The sequence below is a fragment of the Mauremys mutica genome, chromosome 2, assembly GCF_020497125.1.
Source record: "Mauremys mutica isolate MM-2020 ecotype Southern chromosome 2, ASM2049712v1, whole genome shotgun sequence".
Taxonomy (NCBI): Eukaryota; Metazoa; Chordata; order Testudines; family Geoemydidae; genus Mauremys; species Mauremys mutica.
The window spans coordinates 210,679,335-210,699,911 of NC_059073.1; the positions used below are offsets into that span (position 1 = coordinate 210,679,335).

Below are 20,577 nucleotides of genomic sequence, written 5' to 3' on the forward strand. Positions count from 1 at the left end.
TAGAATGCTGTTTGCACTTGTGGGCACTTAATAACCAGAGAGACACTGACCAAAAAAATTGGGGGAAAGGGGGAAGGGGAGGAGAAGAGGAAATCAAACTCTCCTCTCATGTGTAGCTTGGCTGATCAACTAAGGCAGGGTGTGGAGAGCAAGATAAATACAAATACTGGAAGGATGAAAAGGCAAAAGTGAGGGGAGGAATTCTTAACATAGTAAAAGGGTATAACTAGCAGCAATGGGCTGAAATTAAGACAGGGAAAACCCCTTCTCCCTGATGCCCCTGGAACCCCTGCTGCCCGTCCAACCCTTCCTCTCATTCCTGACTGCCCCCCATGTGCCCCGCCCTCTGACCGCCCCGACCCCTATCCACGCCCCCGACCACTACCCCGAACTCACCCTCTATCCAACCCCTGCAGCTCCCTGCCTCTTTACTGTGCTGATTGGAGCACTGGTGGCTGGCAGCTACAGCCACGCCGCCCAGAGCACCAGGACAGGCAGCCTCGCCACCCGGCTGGAGCCAGCCATGCCACCGTGCAGCACAGAGCACCGGGTCAGGCCGTGGCTCTGCAGCTGCACTGCCCCAGGAGCTCGCAGGTCCGCCGCCAGAGCATTGTGCTGGCAGCGCAGTGAGCTGAGGCTGCGGCGGAGGGGGAAAACCAGGGGAGGGGCTGGAGGCTAGCCTCCTCAGCCAGGAGCTATGAGGCCGGGCAGGAGGGTCCCACGGGCCACAGTTTGTCCACCTCTGTTTTACAGGATTATGCTCCAGACAGTAAATAAATGTCCCAACACTTTTTGCAGATAAATGGTAGAGAGACTGACACACAGGGACAAAGCTAATTTTAAAACAACAGTTATATGCAATTACAGCTCTGACTCCCATAATCCCATTATTTTAAAATAAGTAAAAATTCCATTGCTTTGCAAATGTAAAAATAAATCATATTAACTACTTAATGCCATTTAAACACAGCTATCCAAAAGCTATATTAAAGGGGAGAGGTTAAAAATAAACAAAGAAACTTCTACCCAAAGGTTACCATTTATAAACTTTAAAAACTGAGAACTCAACAGAACTTTGTTTCCATACATCACCAAATGCTTTTGGGGGGGGGGGGGAGGGAGAGGAAGAGAGAGAGGAGAGACTAAGCAACTGAATATTTCCTTACCAAAAAAAAAAAAAGGTCTCAATTTATTACATTTTTCTCTAGGCACTGAAGAGGAGTTAAGATACAAAAACCTGATTTGCTGGTGTATATAGCCAAAACTTTTGTAAGTCAGGCTATTTCTTACTAACATCTCTTTTTGTATGTAGCTTAAACTCTCCACACTAAGTCATTCACCCATTGAGTCACCAGAAAAAAGAAGTCGCTGTTTAAAGGATGGCAGACAACCAAAAGTTCAGACAGCAGCAATGAAGGATTAGTTGTGGTTTTTTCTCACTGCTCTGCTGCAAACTGCATCACAGCTCTATGTTCAAACATTATTAAAGGAGTATGTTTTCTCTGGCATCAGTACTTCTCTCCACAGTTTAAGTATTGAATTTTTTTCTGAACTGAAGTAGGTTTGGTTTACAGCCCACATTAGAACTTAAAAAACATATTTCCATAGTAGCTGGCATATGCAGGCAACTATTTATCCTCAATTGCAGCCATAATAAACATGAGTACATTTACAATCCAACACATCTTTGTCTATTTGCAACTCAGTATTTAGAGCTGTAAGAAGTGCAGGTTACTAAAAATCACTTTTTAATGGAACCTCTTTAAAGGGACAGATTTCGTGTTTGCCTTTGCTGTAAATATCCACCAATATTACCTTTCTTGAATGCAGGGATATGCAATGGAGGTTAGCTACAGCAATGGGGTAAGAAAAAGCCATATAAAGCAGAATGTTCTAATATGGTTTTAGAAGGAAGAAAGGAATAGTTTGTTTTGGAGGTATATCTTTAGTTATATCTATGAGCATGGTTCTATACTGTAAAATATGTATGTAAAAAGGGCACCTTCTTACTCAGAAGTATTTCCCCAGAGATATTCAGAATCACATCTGCTTTAATTATTAATTTAAAAAAAAAATTCTTGGTAGCATTGCAAAGCAATACAGCACAAGGGGAGAGAGAAAGGGAGAGAGAACTGGATTCTGTTTTGCCTTATGAATTGGCAACAGAATTATTAATTAAGGTTTCATGGCAGAAACTTTATTGCTGGCAGTGTGAGAGAAAGAACCCAGCTTAACTTTCAGATTCCAGGTTGAATTTGCAGGAACTGACTCTTAGAAAAGATTTTTCCTTCTAAATTGAACATATTTAATATAGAAACCGTTGAGACACAGTAAATATGGAATCAATCATGCCATTGTATAGTAGCTTTTCAGAACATAACCATTCTAATGTTTGAACAATACATGAAACCACCACCACTCTTACCTATTTTATTTGAATGAATGTTGAAGCTTATGAAAGTGAGTTAGAAGCAAGTGAGGCACTGTAGTAGCTAGAAAGAGTCCATGTTAAAATACTCAATACAGCTCTGCCAAATAAACTCACTCCCAACTTGCAATACTGCTAATAGTCTAGTCCTGATTCACAGTCTACAGATCAATAGAGACTGTCACTATACCCAACTGTCTGATAGTTTAGACATGTGGACAAATACCCATTGGGAACTAGACTGTGACAGTCAAAGTCTGTGATCCAGTTCGAGCTAAAACTTCCAGGAAATTCACTATCTTGCAAAAGGCCTGTGCAAAGCCCTCTGTCCAACATAAGATCTTAACATAGAGCTTAAGTGGGGCAGAAGGCCTGGTGCTAATCATACCCTCTGGGATGAATTTCATTCAGTGTTCACCAGTAATGCTGACAACATTATTATTTGTGTAATCTGCAACAGGCTATTACATAACTGCTTGTGGGCAGCAGGAGGCAGCTCAGAGAGACTAAGAGCAATTATCCAAATATCTTGCTGGATTATTAGAAAAGTAAGCAATTATTAAAGGCTCAATACTACAGTTCTGTCATAGGCAAGACCACCACTGAGGTCAGTTGAGTTATACCCACATATTAGTGGTAGGATGAGGTGCAAGATGTCTGTGTGCACCAATGCCACATGTTAAAGTGGTATGGAACACACTTCTGTCAAAACTGCCACATGTACACTGTAGCTTGAATGAGATGCAGTACAAGAGAAGGAACGGAGCATAAAATAAGCCTTGAATAAATATTAAAAGGAAATGAAGATGTAACATCAAAATCTCACCAACTAGGCAGAAGCTGCTAGGATGAAGGTGTTGCAGGACATTTTTTTGGGGGGTGGGGAAGGGGGAGTGGAGGGAGGGGGCACTGCCCTGCCCACCTGCTGACCCCAAGAAGAAATGGCAGGAAGGACACAGATTTATTGCAGTAACACATAGTGTTGGCATTTACCAATAGAGCAGAAGAAAAATCACTTGAAAGAACATGAGAATGCTGAAAAAAGCTGCATTAAATACTACAGGACTGGAAGAGCAGCTATTTCTCATTAGAAAAGAGCTGGAGCTAGAGAATTCCCTGCACTTGTTAAAACTGAACTGGCTTGGGACCATATGTAGTGGAAATTAGAAGGAGTCATAAAAATCCACAAGGCACATGAACAAAATGAAAACAGATCACTGCCATTTTAGAAGGGTACATGAATTTTTACACAAGTAGTTTACAGTATAGAACCACACTAATAAATAAGGCTCAGATTTTGTCATGGATATTTTTAGTAAATATCATGGACAGGTCATGGGCAATAAAAAAAAAATTCATGGAAGCTTGTAACCTGTTCCTGATTTTTACTAAAAATATCCTTGACAAAATGGGGAGGGAGAAGGCCCAATCTCCGCCCGCCATGGCTGGGCTGCTGTGGAGGGGTCCCCCACCGTGGCTAGGCTACTGCAGGGTTCCCTGCTGCCTGCCACAATTGGGCAGCTGCGGGGGGGGGGGGGGGGGGAAGAGGGGGGCTCCTGCCACCTGCCGCGGCTGGGCAGCTGCAGGGAGCCCAGCCTCCCGCAGTGAGTGGGAACTGCTGGGGGCCTCTGAGAGAGCCGTTGCCTGCCAGCAGTCCAGCCCCGGGGCAGAAAATGTCACAAAGTCTCTGGAAGTCACGGATTCCATGACATAATCGTAGCCCTACTCATAGATGTATCTAAATATGTCCATCAGAAACAAACAAATTGTGGGGAAAGCTAAAGGGAAAAAGACCAAAATGATCACTTAGATGCAAGTAAAACTGGAAAAATCAGTCCCAGTAAGTCAAATCGCGAGCATCCATTCCTGAAGAGGTCTTTAAGGCACTTTATTTATTTATTTTTGTATTACAGTAGCACCTACAGGCTCCACTCAAAAGATTACGGCTCATTGTTCCAGGCACCATACAAACAAGTAACAGGAAGACCGTCCATGCTCCACTGACCTCACAATGTAGGTTTACGAAAAGACACAGCAACAAGAGAGGCAGAAGAATTAAAAACATAATTAACAAGAACAAGACAACATGCATGGAAGTATCTTTCCCAGAACAGCCCCATATCACTCACATGTGATTTCTGAAGGAGAGGCTGAGAATCTCATTGAGGAGAAGACATTTGGGCAGATGACTTAACCTTGGATGTCAAGTTTCTGACAGGAGAGATTGGAAACTGTCCTTCCATACATATCTTTGAGAGCCAGGGGATAAGCAATAACTCCAGAGTAGCAGCCTCTCCTCGAGCTCTTGTACTAAGCATACATAAATTCTCTAGGAGATAAAATATCCCAGTAGGGTACAGGCACTCATATACCACGATGAGGGGTATATTTTAGTATGGAATGAAAACTAGCTTATAATAAACTGCTACACATTTAAAAAGCAGAGTTAAATTCATGCATAAACATACAATAAATAAACCCTAATGCTGTGAAGCACAACAACATGCCACATATGCTAACACACCAAGGCAGAGAGTGGGCCAAATTCTGCTCTCATTACAATGGTAGCTGCACTGAAATTAATGGGGATTTTACGCTGGATATACAACTGTAACACAAAAGAGAATTTAATCCATTGAAGTCAATGGATTAAATTGGGATTAAGGGATTTCTTACAAGAACATTTAGCAGCCAACTGGGGTATGAATCTACTATGCCAGCCTGCTGTGAACTAACTGCTCCTGTGGACCCTGCTGATCCACTTTGATCTAGTCCTCTTTGAAATGAGACTACATCAAAGTTCATTAACTAATTGTTAATGCAGGTCAGCAGGGTCCAAACGACAATTAACCTGCAGCAGATTAGTATGGGGATTCACTCCCCATCTTGCAGCAAACAATGTTCTGGTAGAAAAGCAAGAGAAACAGCAGACAGAATCTGACCCTGTACATCTTTGGTTATATTTTAAGGGTTTGGGGGTTTTTTGTTTTTGTTTTTTTTATGACTAGGGATTGTACAACAATCTAAAAATGATTCCTCAACTGTGGATTTCCTTTCTTATTTTCTGATATGGCTTGGAGCTAGCATATAGCTGGTAAATGTGTAGGCAAAATAGCAGGGATCAAGTTTTTTTTTACTGACCATACTTCTCCAAATTTACTTGCACATACTGGAACTCCATAGCCGAGTTAGGGCTCAGCCATGAAAGGGGCTGAATGCCCTTGCCTCCCACTGAAGTGAGTGGATCTCAAGCACTTGCAGGTTCTAGCTCTTAAAGACCTGATATCCTGGCTTCACTGAAGTCAATAGGACTTTTGCCATTGACTTCAATGGGGCCAGGATTTCACCTATTATCTTTAAATACAATATTTTTCATGGTCTTCAAAATACCTGTTTATAGGGCAGGATCATATAACTTAACAAGGAAAATACACTAGTGAAAAAAGATAGGAGTTCAATCTCCCAAATAGTCCTTCCACCTATGGTCAAAAGTTGGTATAGATGTATTCTTCATGATCACATCCCATCTACCATCAACAATGGGTACAGAGATTATGATTACATCTCAAGTTTGCTCTTTATTAAGATAAATGATTCTTCAAACAAATAGCTTTATCTCTACTTCCTTTTGGGTATGAAAATATGCAGATTGCCCATCAGACTAAAGAGCCTGAAAACCTTTATCTTGATGAGAGAATACACAAACCATACTTTTTACCTGATTAGCTCTTACTCACACAAGTGAAACTACTCACATGGACAAGAACTACTTGTGAGAGAAGAGGTATGCAGGATTGGGCCCTAAAGGAGCAAAAATTGAGAGAGAGAAATTTAACTACTTATTGCATTAATTCTGACTGATCTCCTGCTTCATGCCATTGAACCTTGTGCAATTTTCAAGACAGATCAAAATTGCTGACAGAAGGAACTTCTCAGAGCAGTTTTTAAAAGGCCATTAGTTAAGACAGTGTAGTTGTAGCCCTGTGAGTCCCAGTATATTGCAGACAAGGTGGGTGAGGTAATATATTTTATTAAAATAAAATAAAAATACTACTTCACCCACCTTGTCTCTCTAACTAGCTAAGTCAGTTAAAGCAGATTTCAGGTTTTTTTTTTATTACCATAATGCCTGGGAACGCTAGGTATGGACCAGGACCCCACTCTACTAGGGGTTGTATAAACAGAACAAAAGAAGAGCCTTTGCCCAAAAAGTTTACAATCTAAATTATGGAGCAGTCTGTTTGATGCATTAGCATCTTTTGATGCACTGAAATTTGTGCAAGTTTGTTACTCATCATGGGAAAGCCATATACAAAATACCATTATATGCCTCAGAAAATCTGGAGAGTTGGTATGCCCTATTCAGTTACTTGGTCCATATTCTGGCAAAACTTCTTCAGAATTTAGCCAAGCTATTACAATTTAGCTGAGCAGACTGAAGGAGTCTCAGTGACAGGTGAGAGCATCTGAATAGCTTTCTTTTTTAAAGTACCATTTTAAAGAATTCAAACACAAGATTATACCCCATATGGCTCAACTTTGAGAGCATACAGTGAAAAACCACACTCATGAAAAGATCAGTGCAGTGTGGCAGTGATCGCGCAGGAAAGATTCATGATATTTGACTGAGGTTAAAGGCACAGCTTTGAAGTATCTCTAACCTGAGCTACAAATGATGATATGAAGGCACAACAGTGGGTCTTTATTTTTAAAAATAAACTATGCCTTATTTTTGTTCATCAGGATTCACTGTTTTCATCCACTTCAAGGAGTTCATCAAGGAATTCCACAACTTCACCCTAAGGGAGATTAAAAGATAGCAGGACACATGTTAATTACTTACAGTGGAATGGATGGAAAAGGCTTTACATTTTATCCTAGAACTAGATTGTAGCTGAAGTTGTCAAGAACAGACTGATTTTATATAGCACCTTTTGTTTGCTCAAGATAGTGCAAAGCTTTCAAAAGTAATGAGATAGCCTATTTAAGTGTAGAGCACATGGCTGCAGCAATGACTCCATAGTTATGTGCCAGATTTTACAAACTCAGGACCCTGAGTAGTCACTGACACATCCAGATTAGTTTACTCATTAAGGTCCTGATTGAGCAAAATACTAAAGCATAAAACTTAATTTTAAGTATGAGTAATTCCACTGACTTCAACAGAACTACTCACATGACTAAAGTAAGGCATATGCTTAATAGTTTTTGGAAAGATGGGTAGTTAATTTTACAGTTATATCAATCTTTGGACTTCAGAAAAAAACTAAGATCTTGGCAGAGGTAACAAATTTCAAAAGCCTAGTGGAATAAGCAGCTCTGCCAACCAAACCACTTGGGTTCAGAAAGGTTACAAACCCCTCCATGCTAAATCATTGATTAGAATACTGTGCTGTCTTGTTTTTCATTTAACATATGTTGTTTTTACACTTGGTCTATAATTACAGCAAAATATAGACCTTATCAGAAGAGAATATTACAGTTCACAGCAAGTTTTCATACATAGTTTTTTGTAGTTCAACACACCTGGGATATGTCTACACAGCTGCTGAGAGGGTGCTTCCCAGCACAGGCTGACAGTTAGGTGCTAGCTCTGCTCAAGCTCGCATGCTAAAAATAGCTGTGAAGGCAGTGTAGCACGGGTGGCAGTTTGGACCAGCTTCCTGAGTGGGTATTCAAGAGGTCCAGGTGAGTTTATACTCAGGTGGCTACTCTAAGCTGCTGCTGGACCGCTATTTTTAGCGCACTTCCTTGAGCAGAGCTAGTCTGTCTGTCTCTACCTGCACTGGAAAGCATCCTCCCAGCAGCAATGCAGACACACGCTAAGGAAACTCAGATTAAAAATGCAGCAGAATGTACTTTAAGGTTGCATTAAAATATCCATTAAATTAAGATGGATGCATCAAGGATTCCCATATGCTGCTCCTCCGCCCCTACTTCTCTGGCCTAGTTTTCCACCACTGACCTTTGTTCCTGCACTACCTACTCTTCTTTTTACCTACCTTCATTCTAGAGCTGGTCGAAAATTGGAATTTCTGTTAGGTGGGAAATTCCAACTTCTTTTTTAGGAAAAAAATATTCCTAATCAGAATGAAAAAGTTGAAGTTTCCCATAAAATGAATTTTCCAATAAATAAATAAAAATATAATTTGGGACAATCAACACAATTTGATTTTAACTTTTTAAAATTTTAAATACAAAATCAAAAAATAAAATAACTTTCTAAACAAAATGTTGTTTTGAAATGAAAAATCCGAACACTTTGTTCTGATCAGGTTGAAACATTTAGTTTTGATTTCCACCCTCTCCCCCCAAAAATGAAATTTTGTTGAAATTTACACATTCCTGTAGAACATAATGGTTTTGATTAATGACATTATCCAACAGAAAAACAATGCACTGGAAAAATTCTGACCAGCTGTGCCTTGTTCTCAGTTTTTAAAAATGAGAATTTATAAGTTTTGTTTTCAACACATTTATTTGAATTCTCCTCTCTCTTTTTTCTACTCCCATTCTTTGTCCACTATGTTCATTTTCTAGTTTGTCACGTGTAAACTGTTTGGGGCAGGGACTGTTTTTCCTTCTGTCTGTGAAGTATCATGCTAAATTATGGTACTACAAAATAATAGTTTAAAACTTTAACTAGATTTTAACCAAGTTTCTGTCTGGGAATTTATTCATCGAGCATACTGCACACCTACGTTTATTTCTGCAGTTTCTGAGCCTGGATATTGCTGCAATCTTCCGTACAGATGGGAAAAGGGTATTATATCCTCTGAGGTCAGTGAAAGGAATTTAAAGCAGAGAGAGGCTCTGTTTATTTTTAATGCAATAGTCACTGTGGCCAGGATTAAAAAAAAAATAATATCAGGTTCTTCAGAAGCGTGAATTAGTAAGGACAAAAAAACCTCCAAAAGTGGGATGACAGCTGGCTGGAATAACTGCTGCTCTCATTCCCAAATTCACAGTTCCTTCTTACAGCTTTGTTGGAGTTTAACCAAACTGTGAAGTGGTTTCAGCGGCTTCTGAAGGATGACTGTTTATTTTGCGTTTCGCTCACTTGAAACATATAAGTATCCAAGTCAAAAAAGGTGCAAGAAACAAACATCACCAGTTCTTTTATATTCTCTATTTGTCTTGCTGTAGGCAAGCAGTTTGGGGTTATGGAAAAAACATCGCTGCATAGCAAGGAACTGGTTCTTCTTTATTAAAAATAATAATCTGCACTTCTGTAGAGCCTACCATTTGTGAACCTCAAGATACCTTATAAATGTGAATGTATAAAGCCCCACAACACCCTTTTGGGGTGAGTATTATCATCCTAGATATGGAAACTGAGGCACAGAGAAGTTACGGCCCAAATTTTCAAGTATAGGTACCCAAATTTAGAGGCTATCTTGAGGGGCTGATTTCTGCAGCTTCCATTGACTTTGATTGGGATTTTGGGTATTCAGCACTTCTGAAAATCATGCTCTAAGGGTGTCCCTGATCTAACTGAGAATGCTTTTTCTATGCCTCAATATTACATTTTAATAAAATGCTAAAACAGGATGACAAAAGGAAATTTTTATCTTTTCAGTAAATCTGCAAAGAAAGGGAACCTTTAAAAGGTAGGTTATTTTGGGCAGAAGGGGGGGGGGGGAGGGAACATAAAAGTCTGACAGCATTATTTCTAATGACAGCATAGTTCAGAGTGAAGACACAGTGATCTTCACTACTATGATTTTAATAACTCAGCCTCTGCTACCCCGAGAAATAAATCCTGACTACATATATTGTATTGCATTTCTAGAATTTTGCTCACACACTCGCCATTAATGCAGTACACTCCAAAGACACTGATGGCCCAAACAAAGTTTAGCCCTTTTCCTTTGTACTTGAAAGTCTGCCAATCTCATGTAAAAATGAGTATTACTTAAACCTGAAAAAAGGGATGAAATAAGTTTGACTAAAATCCCAAATTATCTAAAGTTTCTTTTCACAGACTCTGAATATCCAAGGGGAAAAAAGAGAGACATTTTATTCCCCCATTATGCTAATGCAAATCCATAGGCTCTAACAGAGTTAAAGGGCTGGAATGGAGAACAAGATTTAGCCCAACATGTAAAAAATAAATACCCAGAAAAATCTGCTGCAATGCAACAGAAGACTGGTTTAATTTTTCTTTTGAGAAAGCAGCAACTCTAGATTATGTTTGAAGAAGACTAAAAGCTGTACCTAAACTCTTTGCCTGCCCCACCCTCATAATGTAAAACATAAGAACATAAGAAAGGCCGTACCGGGTCAGACCAAAGGTCCATCTAGCCCAGTATCTGTCTACCGACAGTGGCCAATGCCAGGTGCCCCAGAGGGAGTGAACCTAACAGGCAACGATCAAGTGATCTCTCTCCTGCCATCCATCTCCATCCTCTGACCAACAGAGGCTAGGGACACCATTCTTACCCATCCTGGCTAATAGCCATTTATGGACTTAGCCACCATGAATTTATCCAGTTCCCTTTTAAACATTGTTGTAGTCCTAGCCTTCACAACCTCCTCAGGTAAGGAGTTCCACAAGTTGACTGTGCGCTGCATGAAGAAGAACTTCCTTTTATTTGTTTTAAACCTGCTGCCTATTAATTTCATTTGGTGACCCCTAGTTCTTGTATTATGGGAATAAGTAAATAACTTTTCCTTATCCACTTTCTCAACATCACTCATGATTTTATATACCTCTGTCATATCCCCCCTTAGTCTTCTCTTTTCCAAGCTGAAGAGTCCTAGCCTCTTTAATCTTTCCTCGTATGGGACCCTCTCTAAACCCCTAATCATTTTAGTTGCCCTTTTCTGAACCTTTTCTAGTGCTAGAATATCTTTTTTGAGGTGAGGAGACCACATCTGTACACAGTATTCGAGATGTGGGCGTACCATGGATTTATATAAGGGCAATAATATATTCTCAGTCTTATTTTCTATCCCCTTTTTAATGATTCCTAACATCCTGTTTGCTTTTTTGACCGCCTCTGCACACTACGTGGACATCTTCAGAGAACTATCCACGATGACTCCAAGATCTTTTTCCTGACTCGTTGTAGCTAAATTAGCCCCCATCATGTTGTATGTACAGTTGGGGTTATTTTTTCCAACGTGCATTACTTTACATTTATCCACATTAAATTTCATTTGCCATTTTGTTGCCCAATCACTTAGTTTTCTGAGATCTTTTTGAAGTTCTTCACAATCTGCTTTGGTCTTAACTATCTTGAGTAGTTTAGTATCATCTGCAAACTTTGCCACCTCACTGTTTACCCCTTTCTCCAGATAATTTATGAATAAATGGAATAGGATTGGTCCGAGGACTGACCCTTGGGGAACACCACTAGTTACCCCTCTCCATTCTGAGAATTTACCATTAATTCCTACCCTTTGTTCCCTGTCCTTTAACCAGTTCTCAATCCATGAAAGGACCTTCTCTTTTATCCCATGACAGCTTAGTTTACGTAAGAGCCTTTGGTGAGGGACCTTGTCAAAGGCTTTCTGGAAATCTAAGTACACTATGTCCACTGGATCCCCCTTGTCCACATGTTTGTTGACCCCTTCAAAGAACTCTAATAGATTAGTAAGACACGATTTCCCTTTACAGAAACCATGTTGACTATTGCTCAAGAGTTTATGTTTTTCTATGTGTCTGACAATTTTATTCTTTACTATTGTTTCAACTAATTTGCCCGGTACCGACGTTAGACTTACCGGTCTGTAATTGCCGGGATCACCCCTAGAGCCCTTTTTAAATATTGGCGTTACATTAGCTAACTTCCAGTCATTGGGTACCGAAGCCGATTTAAAGGACAGGTTACAAACCTTAGTTAATAGTTCCGCAACTTCACATTTGAGTTCTTTCAGAACTCTTGGGTGAATGCCATCTGGTCCGGGTGACTTGTTAATGTTGAGTTTATCAATTAATTCCAAAACCTCCTCTAGTGACACTTCAATCTGTGACAGTTCCTCAGATTTGTCACCTACAAAAGCCAGCTCAGGTTTGGGAATCTCCCTAACATCCTCAGCCGTGAAGACTGAAGCAAAGAATCCATTTAGTTTCTCCGCAATGACTTTATCGTCTTTAAGCGCTCCTTTTGTATTTTGATCATCAATGGGCCCCACTGGTTGTTTAGCAGGCTTCCTGCTTCTGATGTACTTAAAAAACATTTTGTTATTACCTTTGGAGTTTTTGGCTAGCCGTTCTTCAAACTCCTCTTTGGCTTTTCTTATTACACTCTTGCACTTAAGTTGGCTGTGTTTGTGCTCCTTTCTATTTGCCTCACTAGGATTTGACTTCCACTTTTTAAAGGAAGTCTTTTTATCTCTCACTGCTTCTTTTACATGGTTGTTAAGCCACGGTGGCTCTTTTTTAGTTCTTTTACTGTTTTTCTTAATTTGGGGTATACATTGAAGTTGGGCCTCTATTATGGTGTCTTTAAAAAGGGCCCATGCAACTTGCAAGGATTTCACTTTAGTCACTGTACCTTTTAACTTTTGTCTAACTAACCCCCTCATTTTTGTATAGTTCCCCCTTTTGAAATTAAATGCCACAGTGTTGGGCAGTTGAGGTGTTCTTCCCACCACAGGGATGTTGAATGCTATTGTATTATGGTCACTATTTCCAAGCGGTCCTGCTATAGTTACCTCTTGGACCAGCTCCTGCGCGCCACTCAGGATTAAATCTAGAGTTGCCTCTCCCCTTGTGGGTTCCCGTACCAGCTGCTCCATGAAGCAGTCATTTAAAATATCAAGAAATTTTATCTCTGCATTTCGTCCTCAAGTGAAATGTTCCCAGTCAATATGGGGATAGTTGAAATCCCCCACTATTATTGGGTTCTTAATTTTGATAGCCTCTCTAATTTCCCTTAGCATTTCATCATCACTATTACTGTCCTGGTCAGGTGGTCGATAATAGATCCCTAATGTTATATTTTTACTAGAGCATTAAATTTCTATCCATAGAGACTCTATGGAACATGTGGATTCGCTTAAGATTTTTACTTCATTTGAATCTACACTTTCTTTCACATATAGTGCCACTCCTCCCCCTGCACGACCTGTTCTGTCCTTCCGATATATTTTGTACCCCGGAATGATTGTGTCCCATTGATTGGTCTCAGTCCACCAGGTTTCTGTGATGCCTATTTTATCTATATCCTCCTTTATCACAAGGCACTCTAGTTCACCCATCTTATTATTTAGACTTCTGGCATTTGTGTACAAGCACTTTAAAAACTTGTCCCTGTTTATTAGCCTGCCTTTTTCTGATGTGCCAGATTCTTTTTTATGTGACTGTTTATCATCTGATCCGGCCCTTACATTATACTTTTCAGTCCTCTGCTCCTGACTATAACCTGGAGATTCTCTATCATCAGACTCTCCCCTAAGAAAAGTCTGTGTCCGATCCACATGCTCCTCTGCAGCAGTCGGCTTTTATAATATGCACATTTATATTTTGTGCATATTATGGTCTGTGGATGGCATCCACATTAAAAGGCTATCTACGCTACAATGGTATGTCAGAAGATTTAATTAGATTGTCATGTTAAAGCTAAGAATAGACAGATCACTATCCTTGTCCCATTAGCACCCTCATGACAGGGCATCATCCCTTTGTTGGGAATGCAGAGCTGAAATAAAAATGCATTTTAAATTATTGAGGTCAGCAAATATTTCACAGATGTTAACTCCTGGGAAAGTTGCTTGTCAACAGAGCTCTAATAGCTTCCTACTGGCCTGGAGTCCAAGGGCCTGGATGCAGCAAAATATTTAATACCTCCAGCAAGATGCTGGATGCTCTCAATTCCCAATGCTCTCTATGCCTTCTGGATACTAATAGAACATAAATAATAATAGTAAGACAAATGTAATGACACCCCTAGTCAGGTTGTCTGTGAGTCTCTAGTGATTCAGATAAAAGGATTAAGCCCACTGATGCAGAGGCAATAGCAAAGTCATAAACCTCTGTCTGTAGTCTACCCACTTTGTAGTGGGGACAAAGTCACATGGTATTAATATGGGTTACACAAATATGGTGCTTAAATCAACAAACATGCTATCCAGGTTGCTAATCAACTGCTAAATGGTAGAATAAAAGACTGAGGAAATATTGGGGCCACACCACATATCTTGACAGTAACAAAAAGACAAGTTGAGCATGAAATTCTCAAAATGGGAAATGTGAGTAGTTGCATTTTAAACTTTGCTTAGTGTCTCTGCACAATCTAATCCAATTTGATGAGACTTACTGGCATGACAAGCAGTTACAAGTGTAGCCAGTGTTTAAAACAAATAAAAATTTAAAAAAAAGATACAGATCCCTTTGGTTTCAGAGTGGTAGTCTGTAGAAGCAAAAGGAACGAGGAGTACTTGTGGCATCTTAGGGTATGTCTACACTACGGGATTACTCCGAATTTACAGATTTCCATTTTTGGCAACCGATTGTATAAAGTTGAGTGCATGCGGCCACACTAAGCACATTAATTCGGTGGTGTCCGTCCATGTACCAAGGCTAGCGTCGACTTTCAGAGGGTTGCACTGTGGGTAGCTATCCCAGAGCTATCCCATAGTTCCCGCAGTCTCCCCCGCCCATTGGAATTCTGGGTTGAGATCCCAATGCCTGACGGGGCCAAAAATTTGTCACGGGCGGTTATGGGTAAATGTCATCAGTCAATCCTCCCTCCGTGAAAGCAACGGCAGACAATCATTTCGTGCCCTTCCCCTGGATTGCCCGGGCAGACGCCATAGCACGGCAACCATGGAGCCCGTTCAACCTTTTTTTCACTGTCACCGTATGTCTACTGGATGCTGCTGACAGACGCGGTACTGCAGCGCTACACAGCAGTATCCCCTTGCCTTTGCAAGTTAGCAAAGATGGTTACCAGCCATACTGTACCGTCTGCTGCTTTTCAAGTTGACAAAGACGGTTACCAGTCATACTGTACCATCTGCTGCTGTCATGGGTGCTCCTGGCCGGCCTTGGTGAGGTTGGTCGGGGGCTCCTGGACAAAAATGGGAATGACTCCCCAGGTCATTCTCTTCTTTAAGTTTTGTCTAATGGAGAGTCAGTCCTGCCTAGAATATCAGGCAAGCCTACTAAAGAACCAGAGAGGCAAACGGTCCCTCCGGGTCAGAGCCTCAGACATTCCACAGAAATGATGAACTGCATGCCATTCTAGAGGGTGCCCCTACAACAACCCCACCCATTGCTTCCCTCCTCCCCCACCCCTTCTGGGCTACCGTGGCAGTTATCTCCCCATTTGTGTGATGAAGTAATAAAGAATGCATGAATAAGAAACAACACTGACTTTATTGCCTCTGCAAGCAGAGATCAAAGGAGGGAGGGGAGGGTGGTTGGCTTACAGCGAAGTAGAGTGAACCACCATTCTGCACTTGCTCAGCCTATAGCTGAAAATGGGAATCTGTGATAAGCACTAGGATAGAAGCACAGGCAGGACTGAATCTCCATTTGTGTGGGGGCCTTTGGCTGACACTGGTAAAATACAAAATGTCCTGGGATATGTATGTTGGGGGACAGTTCTAAACGGCAGCTTAATTTTTTTATTTGCAGCAAAATGTAGAGGTCTAAGTATCTGATTGTGAGCCCTGGTAGCAAGGGGTAGGCTGGGGTAGGTGCGACCGCGCGGTGCTGCCGATTGGGAGAGCAGCCTGAGGCAGAAGCCTCCAGATGGCATGATATTCCAGGCAGGACTGAATCTCCATTAGACAAAACTTAAAGAAGAGAATGACCTGGAGTCATTCCCATTTTTGTCCAGGCGCCCCTGACCGACTTCACCAAGGCCAGCCAGGAGCACCCATGAGATGACGATGACGGATACCAGTCATACTGCACTGTCTGCCATCCGCAAGGCAAGGCAAGGCAAGGGGATGCTGCTGTGTAGCGCTGCAGCACTGCATCTGTCAGCAGCATCCAGTAGACATACGGTAACAGTGAAAAAAGGTGAGAAGTGATTTTTTTCCTTTTGCTTTCAAGGGGGGAGGGGAGGAGAGAGAGAGGCTGACGACATATACCCTGAACCACCCGCAACAATGTTTTTGACCCTTCAGACATTGGGAGCTCAACCCAGAATTCAAATGGTTTTCAGAAAGTGCGGGAACTGTGGGATAGCTACGGTCGTCAGTCGCCCTTCCGTGAGCGTCCATTTGATTCTTTGGCTTTCTGGTACGCTTGTCTCAGCTCAAGTTTCATGCAGCACTGTGTTAAGTCCCTGTTGTGGCCTCTGTCCATCATCACCTTGGAGATTTTTTCAAATGTTTTGGCATTTCGTCTTTTGGAACAGCGTTCTAATAGAACAGATTCATCTCCCCTTACAGAGATCAGATTCAGTATCTCCCGTACGATCCATGCTGGAGCTCTTTTTTGATTCTGGGACTGCATGGTCATCTGTGCTGATCAGCTCTCCACGCTGGGCAAACAGGAAATAAAATTCAAAAGTTCGCGGGGCTTTTCCTCTACCTGGCCAGTGCATTCATGTTCAGATTGCTGTCCAGAGCGGTCACAATGGTGCACTGTGGGATAGCTCCCGGAGGCCAATAGCGTCGAATTGCGGCAACACTAACCCTAATTCGAAATGGCAATGTCAATTTCAGCGCTACTCCCCTTGTCGGGGAAGAGTACAGAAATCGATTTTAAGAGCCCTTGATGTTGACAAAAATGGCTTCGTTGTGTGGACGGGTGCAGGGTTAATTCGCTTTAACGCTGCTAAATTCGACAAACTCGTAGTGTAGACCAGGCCTTAGAGACTAACAAATTTATTTGAGTATAAGCTTTTGTGGGCTAAAACCCAGAATCCGCAAAGGATAGGGTAACACACTGGGTTTGAAGTTTCACCCCATGTCCATGTGTCACTGCTGTCCATTTCCAATACATTACATATACAACACAAGGAGAGAAAGAAATAAAATACAACCTTTTAGGAGAAACACCCAGCTATTAAAATGAACAGGATAGAGAAAAAAAAACTGTCAATATGGCTGTCTCAGTCCATTTGGGGCTGATGGTCCAGCACTATCTTTTCCTTGGCCAGCACAGTGCACCTAAACATAGTAATAGTGACCATTAGCACTCTTATCCCCCCCTCACCTCCACCCTCTTGCAGGCCCATTGGGCACACAGGGCAGATGCTTTTCCTTTGGCTGACAAAAATGAACACTAGCTTCTGCATGGCAAATATTAGTCACCCTTTTATGTCACTGCCTCTAAATATAATCTGCTTTAACATTTCTTATTGTGGACTGGAAAGACTGTGGGGAAAACAACTTTTCTGTAATAACCCATGCTTTCCATACAGATCATTGACAGTATTTTGTACAGGAATTTCATACAGACTGTCATGAAGCATGTTTGGTTGCATAGCAGTATCACAGAATATTAAAATAATGCATTATTATGATGTGGCAAAATGGCCGATGTTGGTATGGTGGGTCCATGCTTTTCTTGGCAGGTGGGGTGGGGCTAGGATGCCACCCCTTGCCCCTGCTCTTGGGGCACCATGGGCCCCACTAGTGGCCTGGGAAGGTGCTGGAGGAGGGAAGCAGGGAAAGGGTCTGAGTTTGCTCCTTACTCTGAGCCTCCACCCCTCTCAACCCCTGTGGGTTTCTTACCCTCTTCCTCCTTGGATAGGGTTACCCTCGGTCCTTGATGCTGTGGGACGGAGTCTCTCTGCCCTGCTGGGGCAGAGTCTCCCTTTCTCCAGTTCTCTGGTCTTTCAATTCTCAGCAACACACCTCCCAACTCTAGCCCTCTCTCCTTCCTCGCACCATCCTGTCTGCCTGAAGCAGGGTTTTTGTATAGGTTCCCGACAGGACCTTGATTTACTACAGGTGCTACAATTACAGGTGCCCCCACTGGGGTGCAGCCGAAGCCGCTCCAGCCTTCCCAGTCCAGCCCAGCACGGCTGGGGTCCCGCTGGCCTGCCGTGGCTGGGGTCCCACCATTTGGCTGACCCGGTGCAGCCAGCTGCGGGGGTTAACGGTTAAGGTCCAGTTACCGGTTGCTTACTGGTTAATCTTTTACATCCCTAATTCAGGGACACTACCTTGGATATGGCTTACAGAGCACCGACAACAAATTAGTGCTGCTTTGATCAGTATTAGCTTCCACTGAAACAAAACACACACAAAAATAGTCAACAAAAAAATCCCCAGCACGTTTCTTAATGGAGCAAGCCACATAGGCTACATTGTTACATCAGGAAAGCTATCTTGATGCAAAATCCTAGTGGAGACAAGGTCAATCCAGGGCAGGGGGTATAGGGTTAACTAGCTTGATTAGCTACATCACCATAAAAGCAATCTGTTTCTTGTCTCCACTAGGATTTTACATTGGGATAGCTCTGTAAACATCCCCCCCCCTTTTTTTTTTTTTGCATTGAAAGCAGTCTTTGTAACACTCCCCCCACATTACCCAGATGGAGGGACTAGCATGGTACATCACAGGGGTCGGCAACCTTTCAGAAGTGATGTGCTGAGTCTTCATTTATACACTCTAATTTAAGGTTTCGCGTGCCAGTAATACATTTTAACATTTTCAGAAGGGCTCTTTTTATGTCTATAATATATAACTAAACTATTGTTGTATGTAAAGTAAATAAGGTTTTTTAAATGTTTTAAAAGCTTCATTTAAAATTAAATTAAAATGCAGAGCTCCCCGGACCGGTGGCCAGGACCTGGGCAGTGTGAGTGCCACTGAAAATCAGCTTGCATGCCGCCTTTGGCACGCGTGCCATAGGTTGCCTACCCCCTGGTACATTATATCTGGCTGAATACTGCAAGAACATTTCTTGCAAACACTGATTCAAATTCCAAAAGCTTAATCAATTAGACTATGTTCATGCTTATTCTAGTCACTATTTACAAACATTCACAAGGGTTTTTTTGTACAAATACCTGGAGAAAAACTGCTTTTCATATGTATTTGCAAACAAACAAGTAATTGCTATTCTTCTTTTTAAAAAGTTGTCACCCAAACAGGGAGTAGAAACAATACTATGTGACTTCCATGATCAACTGCACACCAGTAACAGTGACTAGTAGATAGTCAAAGCGAACAGGTGGCATTTAAACACCACATTAGTCTGCACAAACTTTTGAACAACTAGAAATAACAAGTAAGCTTATAAAACTCAAAGTCTGTTTGCTAACAATTTACAAACAGAAATTTGTTTCGGCTAAACTGAGATTATCATTTGCAAATAATAATTTGACCAATGCTATGCCATCTCTCCTGCACGCAGCAGCCACATTCGGTCAGTATTTGCAATCACTCTCCTTTGCGCCACACACAAAGGAAGTTTGTATTTGAACCTCAATCATTTTGTTTATTTATTTTTCTATACAAGTAGAAAGAGTGGGACAAAAAAAAGTCAAATCCGCCAACAATTTTTCCATCTACTGATTTGGTACGAAAAAAAGACATGTTAGACGATCATCTCAGCCAAATACTTGTGGATGTTGCACAATTTACAATGGCCAAGTAAAAATATCCCTAAACCCCCCACTTTCAACAAAACACATAATTATGGGTCAAATCCTCAGCAGTTGTAAATTAGTGTAGCTCCATTAGAGTCAGAGCTACACCAGATTACTCCAGCTAAAGGGTAATGTGCTGAAATGACAACATAAAGCAACTTTTCGCTCTGCTATTTTAAAAGCTGTGTAATTTGAATGTTAGGGTTTAGATTTACTTTGTCCTCTAAGGATCCCTCCTGCACAGGATATTCATTACATGTCTGAACATAAATCAAGATACACCGTATTTTAAGTGCCAACACTGCTCTTTAGGAATCTCTGTTCAGGAATGACAACACTGCATAATGTATTTGTATCTGTATTGTGGAAAACTCAATAATGATACATAATAAGTAATCTTTTTTAAAGAAAAGAAAGTACTTTGTAACAAGTTGGTGTTCATATTTTCTGTCACTCCACGTACATAAAATATTTGGAACAGAGGTTTTAATTTCCTTGTGGAAAAGCATTAAAAAAGTAACAAGAATGAGGCAGTATTTCTTGTAGTGACATATGCAAAAATTATTAGTGCATATTCAGGCCTCTAACTATTGCACTATATTGTTGAATGACACACTTGCTTTACTACTAGGATTTAAAAA

The 20,577-nt window shown here is 41.3% G+C and overlaps 1 protein-coding gene across 1 annotated transcript in view; it reads right to left on the reverse strand.

Moving 5' to 3' along the window:
- Positions 1-556: 556 nt before the first annotated feature.
- Positions 557-20,577, reverse strand: part of LOC123364573 (cartilage associated protein) — a 46,490-nt gene continuing 26,469 nt past the window's right edge. Inside the window, exon 7 of the mRNA XM_045006807.1 lies at positions 557-7,227. Within this exon, the coding sequence (XP_044862742.1) occupies positions 7,168-7,227 (60 nt within the window). The 3' untranslated portion in view covers positions 557-7,167. The remainder of the gene's footprint in view (positions 7,228-20,577) is intronic.